Source organism: Nyctibius grandis, chromosome 3 (genome assembly GCF_013368605.1).
Source record: "Nyctibius grandis isolate bNycGra1 chromosome 3, bNycGra1.pri, whole genome shotgun sequence".
NCBI lineage: Eukaryota > Metazoa > Chordata > Aves > Nyctibiiformes > Nyctibiidae > Nyctibius > Nyctibius grandis.
The window spans coordinates 74,965,467-74,992,645 of NC_090660.1; the positions used below are offsets into that span (position 1 = coordinate 74,965,467).

At 41.7% G+C, this 27,179-nt stretch overlaps 1 protein-coding gene across 2 annotated transcripts in view; it reads left to right on the forward strand.

Annotated features, from left to right (window-relative positions):
• The first annotated feature begins 8,514 nt into the window (after positions 1-8,514).
• PREX2 (phosphatidylinositol-3,4,5-trisphosphate dependent Rac exchange factor 2) overlaps positions 8,515-27,179 on the forward strand; it is a 199,009-nt gene continuing 180,344 nt past the window's right edge. For both annotated transcript variants that reach the window (XM_068396145.1, XM_068396146.1), the window contains exons 1-2: positions 8,515-8,595; positions 8,692-8,914. In XM_068396145.1, the coding sequence (XP_068252246.1) occupies positions 8,774-8,914 (141 nt within the window). In that variant the 5' untranslated portion in view covers positions 8,515-8,595; positions 8,692-8,773. The remainder of the gene's footprint in view (positions 8,596-8,691; positions 8,915-27,179) is intronic.

Consider the following 27,179-nt stretch of genomic DNA (forward strand, 5'->3'; position numbering starts at 1 on the left):
CCTGTCTGCTCCCCCCTGCAGCTGCGACCCCCCCTTCGGCTTTTCACTTGTAAGCAGTGAGGAATTCAGCGGTGACCTTGGTTTCTCTAAGAAAAAAGTACAGCAAGAGCCTTACTGCACAACATCCCTACCGGTGCCTCAGCGATAACTACAAACTTCGAGCGTTATCAGTCCTGGAAGCAGACACTGTCTGCAAAAACATGCAGTTAGTTTCAGAAAGTGCAGTTATTTAGAGGAGACTTAGCTGAAAGTAAAAATCACTGAAAGGAAAATCGGCCTGGTTTAGGCCAAACCAGGACACCACCTCACTACCCGATCATCCAGACCACACTTCCTCAGTTTAGCTGCGAGGATGCTGTGGGAGACTGTGTCAAACGCTTTACTGAAATCGAGATAGACCACATCCACAGCTTTACCATCATCTATCCACCGGGTTATGTCCTCTTAAAAGGCTATCAAGTTGGTCAAGCATGACTTCCCGTTGGTGAAGCCATGCTGAGTGCCCCTAATGATCCCCCTATCCTTGATGTGCCTAGAGACAGCACCAAGGACAAGTTGTTCCATCACCTTTCCGGGGATGGAGGTGAGGCTGACTGGTCTATAGTTACCCGGGTCCTCCTTCTTGCCCTTTTTGAAGACTGGAGTGACATTCGCTTTCCTCCAGTCCTCAGGCACCTCTCCTGTTGCCCACGACTTAGCAAAGATGATGGAGAGTGGCCTAGCAATGACTTCCACCAGCTCCCTCAGCACCCGCGGGTGCATCCCATCAGGGCCCATGGATTTATGGACGTCCAGATTGTTTAATTGGTCCCTGACCCAGCCCTCATCTACCAAGACAGATTCCTCCTCTATCCTGACTTCTTCTGGGGCCTCAGGGGTCCGGGGCTCCTCAGGACAGCCTCCAGCAGTATAGACAGAGGCAAAGAAGGCATTCAGTAACTCGGCCTTCTTTTTATCCTCTGTCTCCAGGGCCCCCACCTCATTCATCAGTGGGCCTACATTGCCTCTAGTGTTGGTTTTACCTGCAATGTATTTGAAGAAGCCCTTTCTGTTGTCCTTGACCTCTCTTGCAAGGTTTAATTCCAAGGAGGCCTTAGCTTTCCTAGTTGCCTCCCTACATCCTCTGACAACAGACTTATATTCCTCCCAAGTGGCCAGCCCCTCCTTCCATGATCTGTACACCCTCTTCTTCCACTTGAGTTTGCCCAGCAGTTCCCTGTGTAACCATGCAGGTCTCCTGGTACCCTTCCTTGACTTCCTACTTGTTGGGATGCTCTGATCTTGAGCTCGGAAGAAGCAGTCCTTGAATGCTAACCAACTATCTTGGGCCCCCCTTACCTTCTAGTACCCTGTCCCATGGGATTTCCCCTAGCAATTGCTTGAAAAGGCCAAAGTTGGCCCTCCTGAAGTCCAGGGTTGCGATTCTGCTAGCTATTCTGTTCCTGCCACATGAGATCCTGAACTCTACCATCTCATGGTCACTACAACCAAGGCTGCCCTCAACCTTCACCGCTTCAACCAGACCCTCCTTGTTAGTGAGGATAAGATCCAGCAGTGCTCCTCTCCTAGTTGGCTCATCCACCATTTGCATCAGAAAGTTATCATCAATGCACTGGAGGAACCTCCTGGACTGAGGATGGCTGGCTGAGTAGGCCTCCCAGCAAATATCAGGGTAGTTGAAATCCCCCATGACAACCAGGCCCTGTAATTGAGAGACTGCTCTCAGCTGCCTGTAGAAGGCCTCATCACCCTCCTCATCCTGATCCGGTGGCCTGTAATAGACACCCACAACAGTATCACCCCTGCCAGCCTGCCCCTTAATTCGCACCCACAAACTCTCAACTCGCTCGTGATCCGCCCCTGGACAGAACTCAATACATTCTAGCTGCTCACTCACATAAAGAGCAACTCCACCACCTCTCCTTAGTGGCCTGTCTTTCCTGAACAGGACATAGCCATCCATGACCACATTCCAGTCATGCGAGGCGTCCCACCAAGTCTCTGTAATTGCCACTAGATCATAGCCCCCCGACCGAACACGGATTTCCAACTCCTCCTGTTTATTCCCCATGCTGCGTGCATTGGTGTACAGGCATTTCAGGAAGCGAGCTGAGCACACCGATTTCACCCCAGGGGGATGGGAGGCCTCCTGGTCTACCTCAACACTAGAGCGTTGCCCCAGTGATTCAAGCCCAGCTACTACCCCATCCCCCTTCGAATCTAGTTCAAAGCTCTCCGAATGAGCCCTGCTAATTCCTGTCCCAGAACCCTTTTGCCCCTATGACATAAACCTTTCCCATGTATTACAGTCACTCCTGGTGTCTTATAAAACCAGCCATTATCAAAGAACCCAAAGCCCTGCCTGTAGCACCAGTCTCGTAGCCAGGCATTTATAGAGAGAATCCTACTATTCCATCCCACGTCATCACCTGAAAATGGAAGGAGGGAGGAGAAAACAACTTGTGCCCCAGACTCTTTCACCAACCGTCCTAGGGCCTTGTAGTCTTTCTTCATCCCCCTCAGACTACGGGATGCAGCTTCTTCCCCACCTGTCTGGAAGATCAGCAGGGGGTAGTAGTCTGTGGCCTTCACCAGGTTGGGGAGTTGCCTGGTGATATCCCTGATTCGGGCTCCAGGCAGGCTGCAGACCTCCCTGTGATGGGGGTCAGCTCTGCATATTGGGCCCTCAGATCCCTTTAGGAAGGAGTCTCCAACCACTAAACCTCTCCTCTTCTTCCTTGTGAAGGAGGTAGCTATACGCCTGTCAGGTTTTTCTGACTGTGGTGGGACCTCTGATATAGGTTGCCTCTCCACCACATCCCCATTGGACTGGCTGTATTCCACTAGGGCTTCATATCTATTGCTCAGAGGCACCTGTGGAGGCAAGGTAGGCAAGGAGGGCACTCGCCTTTTGCCACGGCCATAGACTTGCCTCCACTCACTCCTCTCCTCTAGGTTATTGTTTTCCACCTGAGAGGGGCAGAGTACAGGGGTCCCTTGATCCTGGGAGCTCTCTGGCAGGTGCTCCCATTTTTGTTGCAGGGAGGGCAGAGCCTGGCTCCACCAGTCTATCTCCATTTCAGCCTCCCGAATGCTCCTAAGCCTTTCTACTTCGGCTTGAAGCCTTTCAACCTGGCTTTGCAGCTGTGCCGCTCGGCCGAGCAGATCATCTACTTGCTCACAGCGCACACAGCCCCCTGTCACCACAGAGACGCTGTAGCATTCCCTGCAGCCTGTGACCTGCACCTCCAGTGTGCCGAAGCTGTAATCAGATGTCCTCTTGAAATTGAGGTAGAGTAATTGTCTGCAGCTGTCCATTCTGTCCTTCTGCTTAGATACTACATAAGACGAGGTTTTAGTTTAAATAGTTTTCATCAAGGTACACTAAGCTAGTGTTGAACCTTGTGGAGACCATTTTTACTTTGTCATGCTCCATGGAAGGTCAGTTTCTTCCTCAACTAATTAGAGTTTCCTGAGGAGATCTTGCCATGCATTTGTGTTAGTTCATGTTCTTTTAATACCAATTTAAATTCAAAAGGCATGTGAACTAACTGTGCTCCCGTCTTGAGGTTCTGGAGACATGCTGGCTCATGCTACGTAGACTTCTGAAGAAAGAACAAGTGATCACTTGCCATTATAAGACTTAGGTGGCTTCTTGCTGCAGGATTTCTAAAAGGTACAATTGATTCTTATAGGGAAAGTCAAATATACTCCTTTAAGTGAATTACAAATCACCCCTCTTCTTAAGACTTATAATCTATATATGTATCTTTTTAGATCTATTTTTGGATAAATGAGATTTGGATCATACAGTAGTTCTTTACATGCTAAGTAAAGCTGAATGTTAAGATTTTATTTGCCACAGATGTTTGCTGTGTCTCTTGTGCTGGTGGGAATAAAATGGTGGAAAATCTTCTGGACAGATATGCACCATTATTAGAGGCTTGTGGAAAAATTGGTGGTGAAGTCCAGTGCATTCACACTTGGAAAGTAATATTGTAGCAGTCTGGGGTAAAAAAGTCTGTTTTTTGGGCGGACCAGCTGGTATTCAGAATACCTGCAGAAATCTTTTGATTATATGAGCTCACTGTAGGCATTATGTTGATGATTATATGATGTTGCCTCCACAAACTTACAGTGCCTGGGGCCATTTAAATGTCTTTGTGGTTAAAGTACCTCCATCTTCCTTCAAAAATGCCATAGAGGAAGATTACAGAACTGATTATTTTGGTACATTCTGTACAAACAATGACTTCTCTTTAAAACGTGTGGCTGCAAAGCTGGTTTATTGTAAACTCTGTGGTGAATGAGCAGACAGCAATGTGTGTGAAGTGAACTCATTGATTTACTCACCTTCCAACACTTACTTCATAACAGTTTACAGCTAGTCCTGTACATATTAACATTTTCATTGCTCAGTACAGTATTAGAGCCACCTGTATACAAACTGTTTTTATTCAGGTGAACTTTTTTAGTGTTGGTTGTTAATCACGTTTCTTGGATGGGTCTCTTATGAATTCTTAATTCTTTTTTTTTTTTTTTGTAAATTCTGGTAGTGAAGATTACTACAGGAAAATGGCTAGTTTTAGCTTTGATAGCCATTTCTGCATTTCATGGACTGTTTAAGCAGGTTAGAGTGGGAGAAATTGCTGCATTATTAATATTACCTGGAGAAATGGGACCCCCAATAGTGTTTTCTACAAGGGGAGCAGAAATGGCTGGCTTGTAGTAGTCTGTCCCTGTTTTTCATACTTAGGAAAACTAACCTTGGAGAGAGAAAAGTCTTCAGTGTTGGTGAGCAGCCTGCAAAGTAAGCTATCCCATCTATTGATACAGCTTCAGAAACGTATTTCAACTTTCTCTGAAAAGACAATTTTAAATTCCCAGCTGGACCGAAGAGTTCTTTACAGTGCTGTGATACCAGATCATATGCCCTGCAGAATGTTTGATTTCATTCCCCTGTGATATTGGAGCTGTCTTGTGCTGATAGCCATCGTTCAGTAGCAACACACAAAAAAATCCATGTGGTTTTCCCATAAAGTACACAAGTGTCATGGCAGATTGGTGAAGTTTAATTACTACCATCTGTCATGCATAAGGGTTTTAATATCTGGAAACTTGTTCCAGGTCATCAGATAGGACCATGAAGATGATTAAGGGAATGGAGGATCTTACATATGAGGAGAGGCTGAGAGAGCTGGGACTGTCCAGCCTGGAGAGGAGAAGGTTCATGGGCAATCTTACCAATGTTTCTAAATACTTGATGGGAGGGAATGAAGAGGGAGCCAGACTCTTCATAGTAGTGCCTGCTGACAGGACAAGACACAATGAGCACACATTAAAAACCATGAAATTCTGTTTGAACACAAGAGAAGACTTTTTTTTTTTTTTTTTTTTTTTTTTACTGTAGAACACTGGTCAAACACTGGCACAGGTTTCCCACAGAGGCTGTGGAGTCTCCATCTGTGGAGATACTCAAAACCTGGCTGGACAACCTGTCCTGTTGCTCTGGGTAGCCTGCTGTGGGTGACCCTGCTTGAGCAGGGCAGTTGGACTAGATGATCTTGAGAGTTTCCAGCCACCCATCCTCCATTATGTGGTTTTGTGAATAGGCCAAAAGTTGTGTAGTGCCATATTTTTTCAACAGGACTCTTTAAACAGAGTTGAAATTCGGGCCTCAAGTACCTTTGGACTGAAATAGTTCTTGTTGCATTCCAAAGTTATAGCATCCTATGGGAACAATGTGATTTTTGCAGTTTCTCTAAACCTGTGTCTTTCCCCATAGGGAGCAAGAATTGCTGTCTCTCACATGTTAGCATAATCAATATACCATTTTATACAACTTGGTTTTGTATTTAAGACAGGCAGTGCTATCTGCTAGTCAGGTTCCCTGGTACATCACAGTGTAAAATCTGCTCTTCAGTTGCTTAAAACATTTTCTTTGGCCTGAAATTTTTCATCCTGTGTGTATGCTGTACCTTTTTTACATTTTATTCTGGTTTTTCTCCTAATTTTGGTGTAGGGAAAACTACAATTGGAGCAATTCAGCTTTTTCCTGAAACTAAGGGAAAAGAGTAATTTGCCCTTGTCTTTAGTCCTTCAAGCAGGTTATCAGGAAAATTGGCTAAGCTTGTATGCACGTATGTTTTCCATAGATTGTGTCTGGTACTTAGAACTACTTTTCTTATTATTGCATGTCTGCTGTGGGCTTTGCTGGGTTCAGCGGCCTTAAGTGAGTCATAAAAATCTCTTCTGTGTTGTCAGTAATGCTTTTGCTGGCCCAAATAGCTGGAGCTGCCTGCCTGAATGAGGGAGCAAGAATCAGTTGTGTGAGGGCAGCAGGAGGATAAACTGGGACAAGGATCAGTTTGGCTTTAAGGTCTCCTGGCAATGAGATGACAAACATATGAAGGGAAGGGATTCTGACTGCTATAGGTGATGGGGGAGAAAAAGACAGTAAGCTGCTGCTCCTGCCTCTTTTAGCCTTCACCTTGGTCTGTGAGTGTGCATGTGGGTTGTGACAACTAACGGCACATGGCTGAAGCCAAGAGCAAAGGGGAATGTCCGAAATCAGAAGCTGTAGCGGTCCCTTATTTCTGTTCTCCTAAAAGAAAGAGAGGGTGCTTTCTGACAGGAAATTTAACTAATTTGAGGCATCTGGCTATGACTGCCTGAGAAAGGGCACCCACATGTGTTTAGGAGTGGGAAAGCAATTGTGTGGTGTCCTACTCCAGTTGTTTCGGATCCTTTTGCTGGTTATCACTTGAGAAAACTTCACCGTGGGGTTCAGTGGATCGCTCTTCTTTTTTTGCCTTTCCACCATAGCATCAGCCTTCTTGGTGCTAGTGCAAGCAAGTGTGAAGCACTTAATCTTCTGAACCATAGGATCAGGGCAGATGCCACAGAGCTTTGGGACTTCGGTTCTGTGCCTCACTGGTGAAGCCCACCCAAGAGGATGAAAAAGTTTTGACCTAATCATCAGGCATGTTGTCTATTTTAGACAGGTTTCCCAAGGAAACAAGCTTCAACGATTGAACTGTGTTGGCTCTTCTGCCCCAGTCTGTTTTCAACCCATCAGTCCATTTGAACCAGATTTGGGAGGGGAGTGAGGTCCTTAGAAACATGAAGTTCTGATTTTCATGAAAATCAGTGTCAGTTTTTGGAATGGACTAGTGTCCCATTGAGGACTGGTGTCCCATCGAGGAAAGAGCTATAGTAAGGTCAGCAGGGAAGTTTGCAGGCTAGTCTGCACATGCATAAATGGCCGAGCAGGATACGTGTAGCAGAACCAGTGCCAGCAACTGCTGCTTCTTGCCCAGGTTTTATGAGAGGGAGCTGCGTGTGTTTGGGAAGGGGAGGATGCAGGGAAGTAGGACACACTCAAAGAAACAGGCGCTTTTTTTTTTTTTTTTTTATTTCTGCTCTTTGAGAGACATCTTGTGGGAACTGTATTCTCTGTTTCCCAAAAGATGTCTGAGGCAGACAGCTAGATGATGTCTAGTTACCAGAACATGAATGTGTCTGCTTATTCTCTCCCAGTAAGGACTCTTCTCACTGCCTCAGCTTGTACTGCCTCTGTAGAAGAGTTTTACACTCTGGTTTTCATTTTATTCCTTCCTTTCAGGATGTTGCAGGTTTAGAAAGATACTTTGATATGGAATCTTGAAGTTGAAGACCTGGATATTCTTTCCAGTCACAGGTTGAAGAGCTAGCCAGACAAACCTTCAGCTTTCATCAGTGGTCTCAAAATTCCCATGGTAGTGTCCTGACATATTTCAGTTTTCAAGAAATCAATTCCTCTTGTATAAAGTAGCTACATACTTCTTGCTAATTGTTTGAAAAGTTTACTGAATTCTTTTTACTCTGTTAATATATCATGCAAATCTGAACTTCCAATGCAGGAAGGAAAACTGTGTAACCTAGGGATTTTATAACACCTTGTTTCAATAAACAAAAAAAAACAAACTAACCCCCCCCATCTCTGAAGAACTTTTCTGTACCTGTTGTAGAACGTACTGTTTGTACCTGCTTAGCACATGCACATGCTTAGCTGTGTGTGTTCAGAAGAATATCAAAGCACGTATTTGTAATACACATCAGTTGTGATATACATTGTAATGTATGTCTCGTGGAAAGGTATGGAAGGGGAAGTTGAAATGGCTCTTTTGCTGATGATTAAACCAAAACAAAAACAACTGCTGATTCCCTGGCCAGCCAGCTTGCTGGGACATTTTTATAATTCTTGTGCTCTGTTGTTGGAGCTCCAATTAGCCTCAAACTGGAGCTCGCAGCTTGTGTGTGAAACAGGCAGCTGCTCGCACGCAATCTTCCCTGATGTTGTTTCCTTTCCTTTTTCCTGAGATTTAGCGAAGGGGGCGGGGGGGAAGGGGTTGGAGTCACATGGATACAAAGCTTTTGATTAATGTCCAAGTCTGCGCTGCTGCTCCGGAGGCTTTCCAGCCTCTCGGCTAACAGGGTGAGCTGGGAACCAGTGACCGCTCGTTTCCTCCAGGCTGTGTCCCCTTCCTGACGGGAAGGGAGCACGCACTGGGCTGGCTTCTCGTCCCCGGACCTCGGGCCGCGCGCTGGAGCTGGGTGAGACGGGGCTGAGGCTGCTGCGTGCCTGGGGACAGGCCGGAGCCCGGCCCCGCTATGTAACTTGGCGGGGTCTTTTGTGTTCCTTGTCCACAGCGCAGTGCCGGGGCGCTCAGGCAGCGCTGCCTGCAGCCGGGAAAGGCGCCGGGCTGGGAGCACCGCTCTTCCTCGCTGCACCATGACAGAGGAAAGCAGAGGGGAAGGCAAGGGGGAAAGCGGGAAGGACTTGGAGAAGCAGCTTCGCTTGCGCGTCTGCGTCCTCAACGAGCTGCTCAAGACCGAGCGGGACTACGTGGGCACGCTGGAGTTCCTGGTGTCGGTGAGCGGAGGGGCGCGGAGCCGGGGGGGCCTCGCCTCGCTTCGCCCGCCGGCCCCGCGGGGCCGCGCTCGCCCCGCTGCCGCCCGGGGAAGGCGGCTCCCGGAGCGGGGAGCGGGGCGGGATGCTGCCGGCCTCGGGACGGTGGGACTCGCAGCCGGGAGAGGGTTTTCCGCCCTGAGCTGTGCGGAGAGGCCGCTTTTGCTTAAAAGGGAGGGAGAGGAACAGGTTTTGAAATGGCTGGGGAGGGGTCGTGTGTTCCCCCCTCCCCGGCCGCCCTCCTCAGGGAGCCTGCACTGGTGATCTCACTTTGGCACGGATGATCTCGCTTCTCTGGGCATGGAAGCTCAGGGGGTAACGTGTGTGGGTTCAGGTCTGCCTTGGGTGTAGGGGCTTGTGTTCGTTACAGGGCGCCGCAGTTCCATTACTTGCGATAGTCCTTGAAACACAGCGGTGCAGGGGGGTGAGGAGGAGGACGGAGGGGGTGCTGGTGTGCAGCAGCTGCTTGGCATTAAAGCCACATGTGGGATTCACTCCTGTCTTGTGATACAGGGTCAGCTGGGAAGGTAGCACGTTTTGGTGAGAGCTGTGTTGCAGCAGTTTGAGCTTCCTTCTACATCTGACTATCACTGTTGCTAAGTTTATTTGTGTCAGGTCATACCCTAATCAGAAAAGCAGGAGTTTTTCCTCTCTCAAAAGCCAAAGTCAGAAATTATTACAGAACAGATGCGAGCAGTGTTTCATTTGCGCATGGTCTCCATAGCATCGCTTTAGAACCCTGTTGAGGTAAGTATGTCCAAATCAGCTTCTTAAGTTTGCAAAAGATTTCACAGTAGCCCCCTCGTACTTTTCTCTCCTCCCCTGTCCCATTGAAGAGGGGAAATCCTTCAAACTGCAAACTTCCTGCTTTGCTGCATTGAGATCTGTGAACTTTCTGCTTATTATCGTGAAAGAGGAAATTCTCAACTTGGCTGTGACAGGGAGAATAAAAGCACAGACACTGGAGTGAAATAAGATCTACAGAGTAGCTTATTTTCTCCATATGTTTATCCTCAGCAGAACCATGAAAAATGGTAAATGGTCCAATGTGTTTTCTATTTTTTTTAAAAAAAGTTTAACATTTATGTTTGAGAAAGTGGCTGTGCGATTGTGTTTTAGTTACTTCCATTTAACAACTGGATTTTACCTATTGTAAAAAAAAAATATCTATCCTAAGGCAATATTCTTCAATATTTTATCTTAAGCCCCAAATTTGGTGTATGCCAGTCTTATATAATTTCAGCAAATTTAAAGAATTTGTAATATTTTCAATTTTGGACTCTACAGTTTAAGACATAACAGATATTGGTGTTCAGGCAGTAAGTGCTCAGCTCCTTCTAAACAGCAGACTCTATGTATTTCAAGTTGCATCCAAATATTGAATTCAGTAGTAAGTCTTTTTGTAGTTTGGATCAAGATGATCTAGATAACTCCAGCCGTCCTCCCTTTCTCCATATGATTTAATACCTGGTTCTACATCAAGTTTTTCATATTCATTAATGGTTGTGAACAGGGTTCATATGGCAGTTCAGAGATGTAAATCCTTCACAGGGAAATGTCATGTGTTTTAAGTGTACCTCAGCCTTGGTTTGAGGAAACAACTTCTGAGCTTTCCTTTGGCCTGCCTGCTAGGACTGCTGTTGAGAGCAGCTGGGGTGGTGGATTTATGAAGGCCGCTGGACTAGGGGCAGTATGGGACCGTCACATTTATTTTACATAAGCCATCAAAACAATCAGTCTACTTGTTCCTATGGTTACTTCTTGATCTGGAGGCTAGATCCTCTCATTTGGGTGTCCTAGGCTTATGGTTCCCTTCCTTTTTCGTAAAACCATTATCAGTCCTAGGACCAGCTCTTCTGAGATATAAACACTATCCCAGCTTACTTTGTCTCACATCATGAGGTGGTCTTGGGGCACATAACCTGGGTTCCTTTTGGATGGAAAAGAATAGGAAGGTATTTTGGAGGAGCACATCTAGCGGCCAAATAGTGTGCAGTTCCTGGGACTAGACTAGAGCTAGTCTGAAGTGACCCGCGCTCCGCCAACCGTGTGGGATCCCAGCACTGGCTATTTCTCTGCCCAAACCCTATTGTATTTTCCAGGACGTCTTGTTGAAGTAGAGACAACCCGAGGGCTTGAAGTTCTGATAAAAGTTAAGAGTTAGGCTTCTAGGTTGCCTCAGCACTGTCAGTGGAGCTCATTGTGGTAGAAACCGTGTTTCCTTTATGATTGAGAAGCTGAAGCCATTTGTAGTCTTCCTAACGGTTTGTGTGGAGTACCTGCAGTTTTCACTGTAGTTAATAGGAACATAGAATTCACTTAGATAAAAAACCCTGTGGTTTCAGGGTTAGACCCTATTTCTTCTGCGAGGTTATAGAATGTAACCTTTTATGATGTGTATGGTTCATATGGAGAAGTACATTAGCACTTGTATACTAGTGGTGGGCAAGAGAGCTGACTTTTCACCCATTTGGACTGCAGTTTCCATTTTGTGTATATGTCCTGTTGAGGAGGCAGTTAAATTAAGGAACAGAAAAATTCAGTTTTTGTCAATTGATTGTTCTTGTGTAGGAAAGGGGCAGTATATAAGTGAGATTTGTGCGGAAGAATAACATACATCATACCACACTTAACTCGTTTTCCTGAGTACTTCATGAGATCTTGTGAAGTGAATTGACAACATGCATGACCCCTCCGGCTGAAGCAAAATTACACTGTCACAAGGGGCAGTATGTAATATAGACAGGTGTGGAAGAGAAGTGTAAGCCTGATTTATCCGAGTGATGGGAGGAGGAGACTCCTGTTGCTGATACAGTCATGCTGGGGTTTGGCTGCTACAGCTAGTGGCTGGTGGAGAATGAAGAGATTATAAGGAGGAAGTGACTTTGCTGGTGTGTGTCAACATGGGAGATGCTTTGCTGGTTTCCCTATGCTGGAAATGTGTCTATTATATGTTAGATTTATTTAGGTTCTTCAGTTTATATTGGAATTAAAGAGCATCTCACTGAGGACAAATTTCTGGTTCGTTATTTAAAATATTTGTGTTCCCCTGCTCTGCTGTGATTCGTCATCCTCCAGTTATCATCAATGTAGTAAGAGGCAGCTTGGTTTGTGTATTCTGTCAAAAGTCTACAAGGCTACGAAGTGCAAAGCAGAAGATTTAATATATTAATTATTTTATTAGATAGATGTAGCCGAGTAGTCATTACCATGTGAGTTCATTCACCTCTTCTTTTTGGCTTTACTCTGTGTAAATACAGTATATTGTTTTTAATCTGCACTCATGACAGAACAAATCTGAGTCAAAACGTCTGGTTGTATTAATATTATTCTTTCGGATCTCCTGAATCTTCCAGTAATAAACTGTAGTAGCACAGTATGTTGAGACATCACTTATACTGAGCAATAACAATTTTGGGCCCATTTGAGCAAGGTATGTAAACATACATGAGGTGGATAAACTTAGGTCCACCAGTAGTTCCAACAATGTTGGAGAGAGGAGGCATGCACAGGAAATTATGAAGAAAGGCTTACACGTTTCCTTCAGACATTTCATTATGACATTTGAAGTGTCATTGCAATACCAGAGTTTTTGTTCTTGTTAGCATTTAGCATTTCTTAAAAGAAATAAATCTAATGATGGAAGAATTTATCTAAGGCAACTGTGTCTACTGATGGTTTTTTTTATGAGCTACAATATGAGTTTTCTGTTACGAACTATTGATGCTTTACGGGCTAAATTAGCAATTGGGATTTTTCTTCTGCTCGGTGATCTCTCTGGTGATCTTACTATCTTCCTATGGCAAAGTGAAAGAGAAGCTGTACATGCAAGGATAGAGGATAATTTTTTTTTTTGCCAAAATGCACTTTCTGGAGGGGAAAGAAAGCAACAATTGGTGAATATTTACTCTGTCTAAAATAATTACGTGCCATCCAACTGTGTAACTGAATAGTTAATATTACCTTGAGTGTTCATGGTAAAGATGCTTTTAAAAAAAATTTTGTGACTTTATCAAATGTACCTTATCTATTTCATTCTTTACAGCAAATGGCAAAGCATGTGTACTTAATGTGCTCTGTATAAACACAATGAAAATCTCCTATTTTGCTCTATAAGCACAATTAGCTAACTGGAGTAAAACTGCATAAAGTTTTCCAAGTTTGTCATTGGTCCGTGATTTTATGCTGGGGAATGTATTTGACTTTTTAATGAATGTTTTAAAAAATAAGGATTTTTTTTAATCCACTTAATGTTTTCATGTAAGGTTTCATTTAGTGTATGAATCAGGGTACTCACCTGAACCTCAATGTAGCAGTAGTAAGAGACCAGTAAAACTGTGGTAGAAGTTGCTGAGAAATTAAAAAGTATTTAATAGTAAAGAGTTGCCAAAAAGTGGCTGGCTTAATTTGTCACCTTGTAACTTGGTGTAAGGCTTAGTTTTTATGATTGTGCTTTACACTGGCTGTTTGGCCAGTAAAGGCAGACCAGACCATGAAGAACTTTAGGATGCAGGTGCACTGCAGGGAAATAGGGTAGATACAATAGTAAGTAAATATATATATAAAAAATAAATATAAATGTATATGTATATTTTTGGGAAAGAAATTTTATTTTGGAATAGAAATTGCAAATGTAATAGATCTGCTACACTTGGTACTTCAGGGGATATCCATGGAAGTAGAGTTTATTTTTCTATGGCAGGGATTGTTTTTCTGGTGCAGTTTTGTGTTCTGACAAATTTGACGTTGATGGGAATAGAAGCAGATGTTGGCACTTGTGTAAGCCTTCCAAAACCCTGCGGCTCAGATGGGGTGACTAGTTAGATCCTGAAGCAGCTGGGGGAAAAAAAAGAAAAGCTAGTTTATTATGTAGACTGTAGTATGGTTTACAGAGTCTCTTCTGTGAATATATATACATTTCTGCCAGTTAACTCTCAAATCTCAGTTTAATGCCATTAGATCCTACTGGACTATCTTCTCTCTTCTGCTTGCACGAAAGTGGAAAAAAGGTTCATTTTCTTTAAATGTGTACACTGTTAAGGGAAGCCGAATCCTTGCTTTCCAACAGGCATAAAGAGATTTTGTTCATAAGGTTTATTGCCCAGCCTTCTCAGTGGCTGTGTGACTCCCCAGGATCTGTATTTCCCTGCCACACTGAGCCTTTCCTTTCTCTTGTCTCAATAGGTATTTCTCTGATAAGCAGACTAATTAATTGGACAAGTGATTAATAGTAATTGGACAAGTGATTAATAGTAATTGAGACTCCAGGTAAACTTTAGTCAAATTCGGTGTTACTAACCCTGACCAGCAATAGAGGATTTGTGTCCTGGATGGAACTTCTCAAATGGTTATGGTAGACGATGCAATTAGGTGTTGGACCTTACACAAAAGAACCACTTTTAAATCGTCTTTTATGGTTGTAGTTTGATACAATAACGATGTGTGTGTGTTGGTTTTGTGTGTACATGTGTATATCATAGAATCATGGAATATCTCAAGTTGGAAGGACTCATAATGATGAGTCCAACTCCCCAAGTACGTTATATGTATATCTCAATTACAGTAATGATTAGTGTCTTCATAATGGTTTGCATAATTGCATTTATATTTTATAAAAGGGATTTATATGAATGGAAGGAAAGGGTTTTAGTTGGCTGCATTTTTTGATAAGGTTATGTGATTTCCTTTCTCTTCAGGAAAAGAAAAACAACATTCTATGGCTACCTCTTCATAAAAAGTCAAAAGGAAGTGCGAACACAATTACCATAGAAAGTCAATATCTTTTCCATTCACTTCCAATTTCTGCTGTTTTTAACTTGCTTAGGTGTTACAAAAAACCTGAATGTGGTATTCTATTCTTATTTGATTTTGCTTGGCTGCATCAATAGCACCACCTGCGGTCTTTATCAGAGTGAAGGTAACTGCTTAAAAGCTGTTTATTTATTTGTAACCCCTGCCCTCAAGGTTGAATGCTGGCTTTATGGAGTGGATTAGCCAGAAAAATTATTCGCATCTCTACTAGCTGAGCACAGAGTTCATGCAAGGTATGACAATGGCAAAAAGCAGAGGTTTTTCAGAAGAATTTTCAAGCACATATCTTGTTTGGAAGTGTAGGAAATTATACTGCACTAGATACATACTAGATACATACTCTAGAGAGATGTGTTTCATACTTTTCAATGGATTTCCTCTTAGTGCTCTCAGATGTACTTAGACTATATTTTGAAACGCTGCTCTTTAAGGAAAAAAAGGTTTGTTAGCTGTTCAGTGAAAAATCTAAAATACCAGTGGAGAAATCTTTGTTTCATAGCATTTAAGAAACTTTTCTGTTCCTAAGACTTGCTGTAGACTATGATGTATCATGCTAAAGACGATGATATACCTAGGGGTGTTGTACAACTTTTTGATTTTTGTGTATTTATAAATACCATTATATTTGCAGTGTTCCAGTTATTCCTTTGCTCTGCCTTATAGCTCAGTTGTGGCTCTCGTGCTGCATATATTTCACAAGTTTGTAATCTGAGCTGCTAATTTAGAAGAGACTGTTTGGAGGGGATCGTCAATCAATATGTCCAGACATAAGTTACTCCATGCAGCCTAACGCTGTTGAATAGCATGCTGTTTGCAGTGATTTCAAATATTTATGGAGACATATTTTTCAACCCTCTTCAGTAGTAATTTTTGTCACCATTTTAAAACGCCAAGTGCTTTGAAACTATGCATTCCAAGGTTGATTTGTATTTTTTGGTAGGGTTAGCATGAAGAACAATTTTGTCAAAAGCAGAGTAAAAGTTAGTAACAGTATTACACTATAGAAGGAACTGAGAAGTTTTTCATGTTGGAAACCAAAAGGAACTGTATTTTAGCCAAAATAAACAAATCCAAACTGGCTATAGTTGACCTAAGATACTGGTGGGGGCAACTTGCCAGTCTGTAGAAGGCTATAACCATGTGTCTGTATGTTAAGTATATGTCCCTGTTTGGAAAGGAATTGGACTACCCATGAATGAAGTATAGACTTGAATAAGATAATAATTTAGATTAATAATTATAATAATTTGGGCTCTCCTTTCTATATGAGTATTTTTTGATACTTAGGTACTTCTGTATTCTTTTTCAGGAATTTTGTTTAATTTTTTTTGCTTTAATTCTAAACTACATGCATATTAGTTCTGTTTTCTGTTTTAGACTGAGCAGGATTGTCCTTGTCCTTGGTCAATAGATTCTGTACATTGGTGTGGGACTCAAGAGAGTGCTTAGGGACAGACTACTCAGGAGGAATAAAAGACATGCAAGAATGGAGATAGCAAAACCAAAGCTCAGCTGGCATTGAAATTAGGGATGGGAAGGGCAGCAGAAGGGACTTCCATAAGTACATTGGTAGCAAGAGGAAGGCTAAGGAAAATGTGTGCCCCTTGCTCAGTGGGGCAGGGAACCTTGTGAAAAGGGGACATAGAAAAGGCTGAGGTACTCCATGCTTTTTCTTCTGGAGTTTTCACTGATAAGGGTTTCCCTTAGGCTTCTCAAAGCATACATGCAGATTTTGTGAGAATGTGTCATTGCCTCTAGTTGAAGAAGGCGTAGTTACAAAGTACTGAAGGCAACTGGGTATACACAAGTCTGAGATCGGATGGGATGCATCTGAGGAAGCTGGCTGATGTCAGTGTGACGCCTATCTGTCACCTTTGAATGGTCATGGTGATTGTGGGAAGTTCCTGATGACTGGGAAAACACAAGTGTCAAGCATATCTTCAGGAAGGTCAAGGAAGGGGATTGGGGTGCGGGAGGGTGCGAGCTCGTCAGCCTCTCTTCAGTCTTTGGGGTTGTGATGCAGTGAATCATCTTGAAAACCATTTCCATGCAGCTGATGGAAAAGAAAGTGATTGAAAGCAGCCTCTGGGGAGTTATCAAGGGTGAATCATGCCTGATCAACCTTATTGCCTTAGTGAATTTGGTGAGAGCTATGGATATTGTTTACATTGATTTAACCAAAGCCTTTGGCATGGTCTCACATAGTATCCTTGCATCCAGATCTCGTCAATTTGGATTGGATAAACAGACTATAAAGTAGGTGGGAAACTGGTGGGACTGTCAGACTCAAGGGACAGTTGTCAACAGCACAAAGTAAAGTGATGGCCAGTTATGAGCAGTGTCCCTCAACCTATACTGTATCGTGTCTTCAGTAGTGTACTGGGCGGTGGGATAGGAAGGTGCACTTTCAGCAGTCAGAGGGATCTCAACAGGCTGCAGTACTGATAGTGCTGACAGGAGCCTCATGAAGTTCAGTGAAGGCAAATGTAGAGTCCTACACCTGGGATGGAATAACCCTGTGTACCAGTACAGGCTGGGAGCTAGGAAGTAGCTTTACAGAAAGGGCTCTGGGGATGCTTGTGGACAAGAACTGGAACATGAGTCAACAGTACATCCTTGCAGTGCAGAAAACAATCAGCATTCCAGGCTGTTTTAGCCAGGATGTTGCCAGTAGGTCAAGGGAAGTGATTTTTTTCCCCTCTACAGTTGAGACTTTTGTGACCTAAGTTTTGGGCTCCCTAGTTCAAGAAATAAATTTACCTGTTGGAGCAAGTCTAATGGAGGGCCAGCAAGGTGATGAGGGGCCTGGAGCATATTACTTAGAAAGACAGGCTGACAGGACTAGATTTCTTTGACCTTAAGAAGAGAAGGCTCAGTGGAATTTTTGTTGTTGTCTACAACTTCCTGATGGGTGGCTATGGAGAAGATGGAGCTACACTCCTCTCAGAGGTGCACAGTAGAAGAAGGAGAGGCAATGGAAAATGGGAAATTCCAACTCAGTGTGAGGGGAAAAAATATTATTTACCATGAGGATGGTTGAAAACTGGAACAGATAGCCTAGAGGCTGTGGAATTATCTATATTCAGTTCAAAGCTCAGGTGGGCAAGACTGGGCAACCTGTATTAGTTGACACTGCTTTACTCAAGTAGTTGGGCTTGATGACCTCTGGAAGTCCCTTCCAACCTGCAAGACTCAGCAATTTTGCAATTTATTGATACGATGGGGGAAAAGGCAGACTGTCCTGAAGTTTCAGCTCTTCAGGAGAGCAAATTTTTCAGGGTTGCGCCTCTACTTTGTTTCCTCTGTCCTCTGAAATGACAATACAAATGGCCAGGCTATACTGTGCAGCAAACAAATATTCAAAATCCAAGAAGAAACTCAGATACACAGGTATTTTTTTCCACTGTACTATATTTATTCAGGAAACGGATAACCTGATGCTTCTGTAATATTTTCTTTTCAGAGAGATATCAGTGCATTGCTGTCAATAATAAATCAAATATGGGTGGTTCCATAAATGGGAAACTTAGAGACAGATCTTGGTTTTTGGGTCCCAGTGGAAGTTTGTGGCAGTGCCAGAAATATAATCCGACGTCTTGATTCCCAGTTCAGTACTCTGACAGCAAATCAGTCCTTTCCCTTTATGTGTAATTGATGCTAGAAGAATGGGTGTCTACTTAAAACATCTGAGAAACTGCAAGGATAATTCTTCAAAGTCAGCTTCATTTTGTGCAAGCTTTGTTGCTCCTGTGATGCTCTCATAAGCTGTTCACAGCTGAAGTTATCTAGATGTAGGGACAGAACTGAAATATTAGGGGTTGACATTTATTTTAGGTCCCATGAGACTTCCTGATTCTTCTTAGTGCTTTTGGCAGCCTGGCTGCCAAGTCATCTGGCATACCTCATGAGCTTTCTATGCTTTTCAAGTTTAAGGCTCAAGAACATTTTAGTGTAGGGGAATGGGTAGGAGAAACAGCTAGAACTGAAGAGTAGTAGAGAGAACAGTAATATGATGTGGTAGGGTGACTTTCTTTATTTCAATATCATTTGTGTGATGCAGACCCCCTGACAAATTTGTAATATCATGCTGAATGGAGCGGAGTAAATAATCCCCTCCTTGACTCTCCTAGGAAAGTTTTATATGTATTCTTGCTTTAAATTTGGCTGTAGCTGCTGATACTTGCACCTGAAGTTTAAATACATGATGTGTATTGATATTTTTGCTTTCTAAATACAGTTTTGCCTATTATATAACAGCTAGAGCAAGTGACCAGTATCAGTTGACAGGTGAATTTACACTAAATAAGTTTTTTCTAATTTGCCCTGTGAAATAGACTGGTAATTTCTTAGGCTGTTTAAATGGAGTCATTCCTAGAGTGAGGGATGAATGTGTTCCTACATGTTGATTTAACAATCCCAGCCTTCTTGTGCCTAAATGAAACATGATGTGACAGAGGAGCATCAGTAGAGACTGAGTGCTCTTAGACAAGTTTCAGAATAACTTGTTGCCCCACTGGGTGTCCATGTTAGTAACGTGTTATACGCGATCTCAACAGGAATGTGGTAATGTATTGGAGAGCTGAGTTTCTTGAGGTGTGTGCATGGTGACTTCTGTAGTATTTAAAGGTGAGGTGTTAGGAGCTCCATGAGGGATATAAATCAATTTGAATAGCATGGATTAGGCAAGAGCAATCATCTGGCAGGCTGAATAGAAGAGGAGAAATAGGCTGCAAACATGGAGAATATCTAGGCCAGGAAGAGTTATCTGTGAGATTTATGCAGTTAATCCTCATTGTAGCTGGTTAGGTATGAGCTGGGCAATGGGAAATTCTCTGTACTTGGATCTTCAGCCTCTTGGTAGATAATAAGGATGTTTTTATTTGCATCACAAAAAGCAATTGAGAAAATATAATTGGTTAGTGGCTGGTCAGAGCTTAAAAGATGGCCAGGTCTGGTTGGCTGAGGGACAATGCATGACTGGTGTCATGTGCTCGGCAGTCTGAGAAACTAATTTGAAGGTGACATTTGGAATAGATGTGTGGCTCTGATGTTTGAATCCCCAGCTGAAATGGCTGGGGCATATTTCAGGAACTGTAAGCCAGAAAGGTGAAACTACAAGAGTTTTCTCGCTTGGGCTAGAATTGTGTTTATACTTACTGTACTTGTTGTAAACATCCGTTTTTTTGAAAAGCCTGATTTCTTTGCCTTACTAACTTCATGAAGTTTTGCTTACAGAAGGCCCTTAGAGACGTGTATCTTTGGGGTTGTTTAGGAAGAGTTTGCTGGCAAGTGGTGAAGGGCGAGTTTGGTAGCCAAGTATCTGTATTGGAAAGACTACCTTGTAATAGGCACAAACTGGTGAAGTAGATGAGACTCCTTGAGACATGTCCGGTGGCAAACCCTGAATCATATTTGTGTCCTCATTGCCCCCACCTCCAAAAGCATGACAGTTCAAAACATGATGAATGTATATCTAAAACAAAGCTGGTTTTATGTTATTACCCAGCTAAAAATTCCAGGTTGGGAATTGAGTTCAATACTGATTACAAGGTAATAGCATGAAAGTGGAGCAACCCCTGAAATAATTCATTAGTTTGTATTTTCTTTAACAAAAGATAGCATAAAAAATCATCAACTTCCAATTTTATGTTACTGAAATAAGCTAGAAAGTACCAGAGAGAAAATGGAAGAATGGTAAGCAAGATTTCTCTTTCCCAGCCCTTAATACACTTTCAGGATGTTCTCAGGTTCTTCTGTAAACTTAATTGGCCATGTTTTTACTTCTTAATCCCTGCTGTGACATTTTGAAAAAAGTTGGGCACTAAAAGCACAAAGCTATAAAGTTGAAATGATGAACTGTATAACAGTGATTGATGTCTGGGATGCTATGAATTTGTGTAACAAGACTGGAAAATCACTTCATTTTATTGCTTAGTATGTGCTAAGTTACCTTACCCAAGGAATTTAAGCATATGGTGTATCCAGATGCCTAGAAGAAATAACATATGAAAAGATGCTTTGAGAAAACCTCTTCAGATTCTGTAGTGTGGTAAAGGGACTTTGCTTTAAGAGTCACAGAGGCATTTAAGACTTACACAGGCGTGAAAGCAACTAAAGCTCTGCAGTGTATAAGCACTGCTTTCGTTAAAAAGATACCAAAGCCTTACAAGGTAGAGGTAAGGAAAAGTGGCATATACTTGTAGAGTTAGTGTTTTGTCACTTGTAAAATGATCATGGCTGAATAGTTCCTATTTATCCTTTTATTGTCTGTGGGGGAGAGTTATTTTGCAGAAGCCATATAAAGCAGGAAGACAGTAAATATGTCCTGATTCATAGAACGCCTTTGTAAAAATGGCCACTCTAAATTTATAACAATGGCTGCTTCCTTCCTTCCTTCCAGTGCCTGCTGATTTTTGTTCCTGCAAGCTTATAAAATACCACTTAAAAATGAACTTTCAGTATAAGATAAAGACCTAAAATGAGAGGTGTTGGAGAGAACCTGTGAATTGCTGTGATAGATTTAATAACATGTCTATCACAGTAATTTTTTTTATAATGGCGATTAGTAGCATTACTTAAGGAGGGTGTATTTCAGGCACCAATGGTTTGGGGGCTGTCTGTACTGGAGATTGTGGATGTAGGGCCTGGATGCAAACTAAGTAATCTCTGAGTTTACCTACTTTATTTTTGTACAGTTTGTATTTTTTTGGCACCACTAACTTCTGAATGTGTTTCCCACAAAATAATTCCTTTTGCTCATTTTAAATGTCCTGCCTGAAAAATTCACTAAGTACTTGCGTCACTATTTTTCTTGTTAGAAGTCCAAGTCTAATTATTCCTGTTATGAAACCCCTTTCATACTTCTGGTCATCTTTCGAACTTCTGTGGGATGAATTCTTCTGGTGTCAGTATAATTCATCTTCACCCTGGTTTCATTCTTAATCTTTTGCACAACAGTTTTCAGAGGGTAAAAATTAAAACCCTCAAATATGTGTCATAGTTGTCTGAGGTACTGAACTATGATTTTTTTTGTACCAAAAGCTGTTAAATAATTCTGCTTATACTTCTTTTGCAAAGTGTAGTTAGCACCTTACTTAGGCCCTGCTTTCCTCTCTTCGTTTACTTTTGAATATCGAAAGTGGTATTTTTACAGACTGGGGAAGATGCTTGAAGTGTGAGTTGTAGCTGCCATTTGCTCCTTCTCACCATTCTGTTTTGTGGTGTGAAACAGTGTATGGGAAAAAGATGTGGAAAGAGGTCTCAGTGAAGGATAAAAGTAGCCAACAACAGGAATAAATATGAAGAATGAGAGGTGTGAGATTACAGAAGAAACTGCTGTGGAACTAGGAGGGGGGGAGAATACTGAAATGAAGGAAAAATGCATGAACATCTTGAGTGCTGTGTTCAGTTCTGGGCCCCGCACTTCAAGAAAGATGTTGAGGTGTTGGAGCGAGTCCAGAGGAGGGCGACCAAGCTGGTGAAGGGTCTGGAGGGTCTGTCCTACGAGGAACGGCTGAGGGAGCTGGGGTTGTTTAGCCTGGAGAAGAGGAGGCTCAGAGGTGACCTTATTGCAGTCTACAACTACCTGAAGGGAGGTTGTAGTGAAGTGGGAGTTGGCCTCTTCTCCTGGGCAACTAGCGATAGGACAAGAGGGCACAGCCTCAAGCTTCGCCAGGGGAGGTTCAGGTTGGACATTAGGAAGAACTTCTCAGAAAGGGTTATTAGACATTGGAATGGGCTGCCCAGGGAGGTGGTGGAGTCACCATCTCTGGATGCGTTTAAGAAAAGACTGGACATGGCACTTAGTGCCATGGTCTAGTTGACAGGATGGTGCAAGGGCAACGGTTGGACTCGATGATCCCTGAGGTCTCTTCCAACCTGGTTGATTCTGTGATTCTGTAACAAGGTAGAAAAAGGAAGAGGGAGTGGGTACTGGTTCTTCTAAAAATGAAAAAGCACACAAAAAACCTTTGAAACGTGGAGTATGTGATGGGCTTTCCTCATATTGTAGTATTTGTGTTAATAGGACAAGCATCACTGGCTTTTGCAGTGTTAAATTAGGTGCCACTCATGGTCCCAGAAGTTAACTATGCTGCTGGATGGTTGAAGTGAGTGTGGCTAGCAATAACGTAGAAATGTGGTTTCTTAGACTTATTCAAATACAGTCAGCTTGAGGTATGAAAATATCATTATCTTTGCATTTGGTTCTTGGGTGCTTATTTTCATTTATTTTATGATAAAATATGAAGTTTCAATAAATATCAAGACATAATTGAGAATTTTGTAATTAAAGAGAGCAAAATGTGAGCTGTCTTTAGCTTACTAGTAAAAGAGACCTCCAGGTTTTCAAGATGATGTGACTGATTTAACATTTTGAAAGTGGCAGGTTGTAGATTACTTCATGATGTTGGAAATATTTTTGGCAGAGTTGAGATCCTTCTGTGGGTTAGAATTACAGAGGAGACCTGTTAAATAGGATTGTATCTGCTGTTTTCTCTCAGTGGAAAGGTTCATTTTCTAATAAGCTTTTGATTCTAATATCTAATAAGATGTTGTTCAGTTACACAGAACAACACATAACTACCATTAATAATAATGTTGGAATTAATGAATGGAAATGACAAAATTAAATGGATGTGGTTACCACATTTAAATGCATTGTAATATACCTGGAAACTTTCTTTATGTGGGCAGGGGCAGGAGAGTGAAGACTTGATAGCAGTAATTTCTATTTTCATTTACTTTAAGGTTACTCCTCATTCATTTATCTCTTTGACACTGCGTGAGATCCTGTTTATTAAGAATAATGCCTGGAAGTTGGCAGTTATATTCTGTATGAGTGCATTAATTCCTTCCCATATGTTATGAGGTTGTCCTCACAGGAAATAAAGGGACTTTTTCCCATGTTTAGTTATACTGAACTCTTACAATAGTCAGGACAGAAACAATGGGAAGGAAAGTTTCCTGTTTTCTGCAGATATCGAAGAGGTCTTTGGCCCCAAGGAAGGTAAAGCTTTCTTCAGTCTGAGTGTGAGTGCACAAGGAACTGGTTTTCATTACTGTATGAAGTTGCTGTGATCTCTATTGTGGTTCACTCTTTACAGGGAATTTACTGTCTGTTCTACCTGTCTTGATTACATTTCAGTACTTGCATTTAGAAATAGTAAATTACAGCAAGGAAAGTCCCCTCCTTATAAACACTCAAATTGTGCTGTGGTTAGAATGCTTTTGGATAGGTGATGAAATAAAAATATATTAAGTAATCCTCATGTTTGTGTGCCTACTATGGACCTGACTCTGACATCCTCAAAAGGGAAGCAGAGGAGAATATGAATATAGTAGGCTCAGAAGCTTTTCAGAATAATAAGGATTGGAACTGCACAAAAGAATTGTGCTTTATTTTTGTGTTTTATTGTCTACCGTGCCAGGACAAAATTGGTGACAGCTGGTAAATCAGTGTCTTAGCAAATACGGTGATGACATTTTCGTGTGAAACTGAGGATAGATTACACTGATACTGCTACAATATAAGCTGAGGTTTTCACAGAGTCACAGAACGGTTGGGGTTGGAAGGGACCTCTGGACATCATCTAGTCCAGCCCCCTGCCAAAGCAGGTTCCCCTAGAGCATGTTGCACAGGGTCACGTCCAGGCGGGTTTTGAATATCTGCAGAGAAGGAGACTCCACAACCTCCCTGGGCAGCCCGTTCCAGTGCTCTGTCATCCTCAAAGTAAGGAAGTTTTTCCTCATATTGAGATGGAACTTCCCATGTTTCCATAGGTAGGGAGAGATAAAGGATATGACCCTCCCAAAAAAAACCACTGCAATACCCCTTTAAGTCAAGATTCCACCTGATGAGTTCATAAGATACTGTTTGTCTTTAAATTTCATATACATATATTACAGAACACTGCTGTGTGTTGGTGGAGGTGACCTTCAGCCATGATTAAAGGTTATTCTAGTTGGAATACATGAAGATAAAAGTTTAACAGGAGCTGAGTACTGGTACAATTAATTCATCATTTCATTCAGTAGACCAAGTGAAGAAACTTCTGTTAAAAATTGTTTTTTAAAAAAGTAGAATTCTATTTCATAGTTAGAGTAGTTTAACATGTGCTATACTATCAGTTTTGAAGTCATTAGGTTGACTAGTTACTACTTAATCTCAGTAAGTTAATTTAGATTTTGTAATGCAGTTTTCAACATGTACAATCCAGTAAAACATAGGTTTTCCAAATTCATTTGGAGGACACTTCTTCACTGAGAACTGTTTTTGATAATGGGATCCTTTCAGACACTTTCTTGGGTCTGAGTCAAAATTTTCAGGTGAATTGGTAAAAAGGAATTGCCTTTTATTTTCTGAAGCGTTTCCTATTTCTCTGTCAAACGTATTTTGGCATACAAATGCCACTTTACAACAGTTATCAATGTCAGCGTTACATAAAATACTCAGTTCTCCTGACACTTACACTGATTTTATGTAGGTTACCGTATGGGATGTTTGAGCAAGTGTTGCTTTCTGTTGGCAATTGTGATATCATGAAAAATGAAATTAATTTGGGCATCTTATGAGAAATGTGTGCTGGAAATACACTGAATTAATTAGTTTTCATCTGTATTACAGCAGCTTCCAGCACAGAAAGTAACAATGGATTTTTGCACTTGTAGCTTTTACTAATAAAAAAAAATCAATAGCTAGATTTGGACCAAATGGTATTACAATATAAAAAAGTAAAATATTACAACCACGACTACTATCATGCATTTGCATACTACGCATCTTTGTCCTGAAAAATCCCCCATACTTACTTGACGAGTAACATTTGGCTTTTGACTGCAAGAACTGTTAGATGTAAACCAGGATTTTGGCAAAATGTTATTTTGTGTCTAAACTGTTTGTTCTTTGTATGTTGTTGTCTGTCTTAATGTGCCATGGCAATAAAGGCTGTAATGGCTATTCCATTCCTTTTCCTGTTGTTTTGCAGCCACCAGACAGCTCTGGGCTAATACAGTGCGTCAGCCTTTGACTTTCCCATTTATTTCTAAACCTTTTAATTTCACAGAGTAAACATTTCTCATATGCTGGCTACTGGTAAGGGAATGAAGCATTCACTACAGTTATCCCACAGACTTCCAAAAAGAATTTACCACTATATCACAGGAATTCTGGTTATTGACTCTTTATTCTCCCATTTATTTAATTTTTATTTACTTATTTTTGTCTTGTAGGAGACGGTGGTGTTCTTGATAGATAACTGGGCTTAAGAGATAGGTACAACGTTCAGTGGCAGTAGGGCAGCTATACGTTTACTGTGCATTGTGGATGGGAAGCAAATATTTGCATATTGAATATTCCTTTTGTGATAGTAAGTCTTGTACAGTTTTCTGGTTAATTAAAAATGTACATGAAACGCGGACTTGCCACATGCAACCAAATTTCTAACTCAGTTTACTTCCAAGGTTTTGAGAGAAAATGAAGCATAACTGGTGCAGAGAGGATCTTAGCATAGCTTCTTTGGCCTCCAAAAAGCCTCTACTAATACAATAAACCCCAGGATTTTAGGGGGCTACTGTCTTCCTGAATTTTCAGTTAGGAAAAGTGGCTACCACAGGTGCTATCAAATCTCAACCTTCTATGTAAAAACTTTTCATATCACTTTATAAATTGGTTTCCACTTCAGTAGACTGTCGTATACAGATATATCTAGCCCACTGTTCCTAGTATGTCTCTAATTCTAATTTACACACATCCCAAAATATTATGTGGATTGTAAAGCCATGAGGAGTCATGACCAGACCTCACATATGAGTATAGTTGTTTATCACATTTTCATTGTTATAGAAACATATTGCTAAAACAAATTTTAAACCTTTCACTTTCTCCCTTTATTTTATGTCTGTTGTACATTATATGCATATTTTCTTCTCTGGAAGCTTGTCTTTTTGTTTTTCTTTTTTCTGTTTGTATGGGGGTTTTTTTTTGTGTGGGTTTTTTTGTGTGGCTGATATTTTTTCAAAAAAAAGCTTGGTCTGTGGAGTTTAATAATATATCATTGATATTTGAATTCAGGTCCCATATTTTGTATCCATAAGAAAAGTGTGTTATGTTATAATTTTTCTCTTTTTGATTAAAAGTGTACAATAAAATTGCTCAAAAAGCCCTATAGACCAATGGTAACTAATCTATTTCAGCTTGAGAGCTAAAGATAGTGCTTCAAAATACTTAAGGGCTATATCCAATCCTGGAAGAATATTCTCTGATAAATGGTGTAAAGAGATTTGAAAATCCTTGTGAAATCATGGAGTGGTGCATCCACAGCAGGCATTGACCTGTCACTGCTGGTCCTGATGCCTCTGACTTTCTGTAGCTGTATGTGGACAGGCTGTGTCTGGGGTACAGAGAAGGAAAAGTCAGCTG